Genomic DNA, 2,721 nt, shown 5'->3' with positions numbered 1-2,721 from the left:
GCCCAAACTTTCCTCCCTCTTTCACCCCATTAACAAGTCCTTTGCTTGACATTACAGAATATTAATTTGGGCCCCTGAATTCCACAAGTGGAAGGAAGCACATACCCCTTGGGATCAAGCCCTGAAAGGACTTGAAAGGAAGAGGGAAAATGAAGTTATGCCAGTTTAGACCAGTTGGGGATCCAGCCCTTAGACTGTTATGCTGAGCAAAATATAAGAAGTGATCGCTTCTTATCTCTAGTTCCAAGATATTAGTAATGTAAAAATGTGATTTAGCTGACAGCATTTCTTAAGAATAAGATGAACAGGGTTCAATTTGGTTTCTTTACCATTAAACAAAAAGCTGCAATACTTCATAAAATTTGTACAAATATGGTGTACAGCCATTTTAAAAGGGGACATAATTACAAATTGATACAATTACACTTATAAAGATATAAATACAACACTGGCTTCTTGAAGTTTAATATTTTTAGCTAGAAAAAACACAAAGATGAGCAGTTGTTTTCAGGTTTTTAATTTTAAATAAGTTTCAACGGTACTATAAAATCCACGTAGTCTGCTTTGACTTTGATTACTCCACCAATTTTCTTTAGTGGGGTGATTTACTGTATCTTTAAGACATGACTATAGTCGGAAAGCACTTCAAAAGACCTGATTGAAGTTTATGTTTTCCAAAAGAAAGGATTCTGAGCCAGTCGTCTCTGGAAGTTCTCATACCTAGAAGAGACAAAAGTTTGTCACAATTAAAATGGCTTCCCAATGATGCAACTCAAGAATTTTAGATTTCAATTTTCCAAACCATTACTGAAAAACTAGCCCAGATCACAGAGTCATCTGTACAGAGGCAATATTTAAAATATTTCCCCCACACACAGCATGGAAAACTGTTTAAATATATCTTTCCCCTAGATGGTCTTCTCAAACCCTGTTTTCCCAGTCATGCTTAACTTAACAAAACCAGAACATTTCTTGGATTACATACTAAACTACATTATAAGAATATTATTCAGGTTGCGGAGTCAAGCATTCAAAAGTTGGAAAATGCCCGGTAAAGGTGGCCTATATACACCCTTAATTCTGTCCCCTTTGATTCCATCTTGTGAAATAAATGAGGCTCTTGATTCTTGTGGAAAATATATCTGATTATGTAATTGAAGACTAATGCATATGCGTCATGTTCCCTTATAATTCATAGGAAGAGTACCAGATAAGTAGTTTGCCATTTTTTCTATGTATGCTGAAATGACAGTAGTTTAAACCCCAACATTTATGTTTTAAGAATACAAGTACACTTCACAAAAATCCAGTGCTGAATTTAAAGACATAAAAATGGGCTTTTAAATGCTAACATTCCCTACAGTGTGCTAATGCTTAGTGAAATTAACTATTCACAGACCATCCTACTTTCTCTATTGCTCCCATCTTTGACAAAGAGCGTAAGTGATGAAAACAATGAATTTTTATAATCGAAGTTAATGATCTAAGAGGTTCCAAAAACAGGGCAGAATATGAGACTTATTGTGTGACTTTTTAATAAATATACTACAGGCTTTTATCCTGCAGAAGCCAAAAAACAAGCTTCAAAATCCTCACTTCAACACAAGCTGTTCACAGTTCACAGATCATATTGATGAAATAGTCAATGGCCACAGGAAAGAAACAGTCATCTTTGAAAAGACACAACTTCAAATGAGAGCAGAGTGTGAAGCTCTTCAAACTCTTGCTCCAGCTGGGTCAAACTACTGGTACCCTATATGGCTGTGATCAGATTAATAGATCAATTAAAACTATTGTCAGCTAAGGAGATTTCTTGATCCTGTCTTGCTCTGGCCCACTTCAGTTTTTCTATTTCTAATTTTTTTTTTTTTTTAAATGTATTGGTATAGCCTGTGCAGACCTCCAGAGTGCCCGTCCTGGCCTAACCCTTCATGTTCCCCTGATGGCCTGGTTGAAAGCAATGGGTGCATCCTTGCCTCTATGGCTTTTCAACAGATTCAATGAGGCATTTATGTAGTGAACAATGTCCCGTCAGGAACCTAACTTATTTAACCAAAGGCCAAAAGGACACTTAAGCAAGTTTTCACACCAGAATCCCAGCAGGGGCATAGAGTGTAGCTCCCCAGTGAAATGGACCTCCTACCGCTCTCTGGAAAGGTCCTTTTGCTGGGATTGGGCATCCCTAGGGGTTTTGCCACTCAAGGGCCAGCTTCCCTGTGACCGTTATCAAAATTGTATCAGGACTTGACCAGTCACTATCCTGACTATTTGTTTAACTCCTTTCCCCTACCCTTTGTTTCTCTTTCAGGGATCTTGCCTTCCTTTACAATTGTACAGTGCCTAGCACATTCTCGGTACTATCAGAATCAAAGGATAAGAACGGACCAGCTATGTTCAGGGTAAATCTTAGGATTTAAAATTCCCAGCCCAAAGGAGAACCACTAACTACAGTAAAACCTCAGAGATACAAAAACCTTGAGAATGGAGGTTGTTCATAACTCTGAAATGTTCGTAACTCTGAACAAAACGTTATGGTTGTTTTTTCAAAAGTTTACAACTGAACATTGACTTAATACAGCTTTTAAACTTTACTATGCAGAAGAAAAATGCTGTTTTTAACCATCTTAATTTAAATGAAAGAGTTTCCTTACCTTGTCAAATCATTTTTTTAAAACTTTCCTTTTTTTTTAGTACTGTACTGCATTTGCTTTTCTTTGGGGG

General features: G+C 37.0%; 1 protein-coding gene across 2 annotated transcripts in view; it reads right to left on the bottom strand.

Moving 5' to 3' along the window:
- Nucleotides 1–501: 501 nt before the first annotated feature.
- Nucleotides 502–2,721, bottom strand: part of HIKESHI (heat shock protein nuclear import factor hikeshi) — a 23,514-nt gene continuing 21,294 nt past the window's right edge. For both annotated transcript variants that reach the window (XM_024212532.2, XM_024212533.3), the window contains exon 5: nt 502–720. In XM_024212532.2, coding sequence (XP_024068300.1) covers nt 666–720 — 55 coding nt within the window. In that variant the 3' untranslated portion in view covers nt 502–665. The remainder of the gene's footprint in view (nt 721–2,721) is intronic.

Source organism: Terrapene carolina, unplaced genomic scaffold (genome assembly GCF_002925995.2).
Source record: "Terrapene carolina triunguis isolate 2854851 unplaced genomic scaffold, T_m_triunguis-2.0 Scaffold97, whole genome shotgun sequence".
Lineage (NCBI taxonomy): Eukaryota > Metazoa > Chordata > Testudines > Emydidae > Terrapene > Terrapene triunguis.
This window is presented reverse-complemented; position numbering and strand designations above follow the sequence as displayed.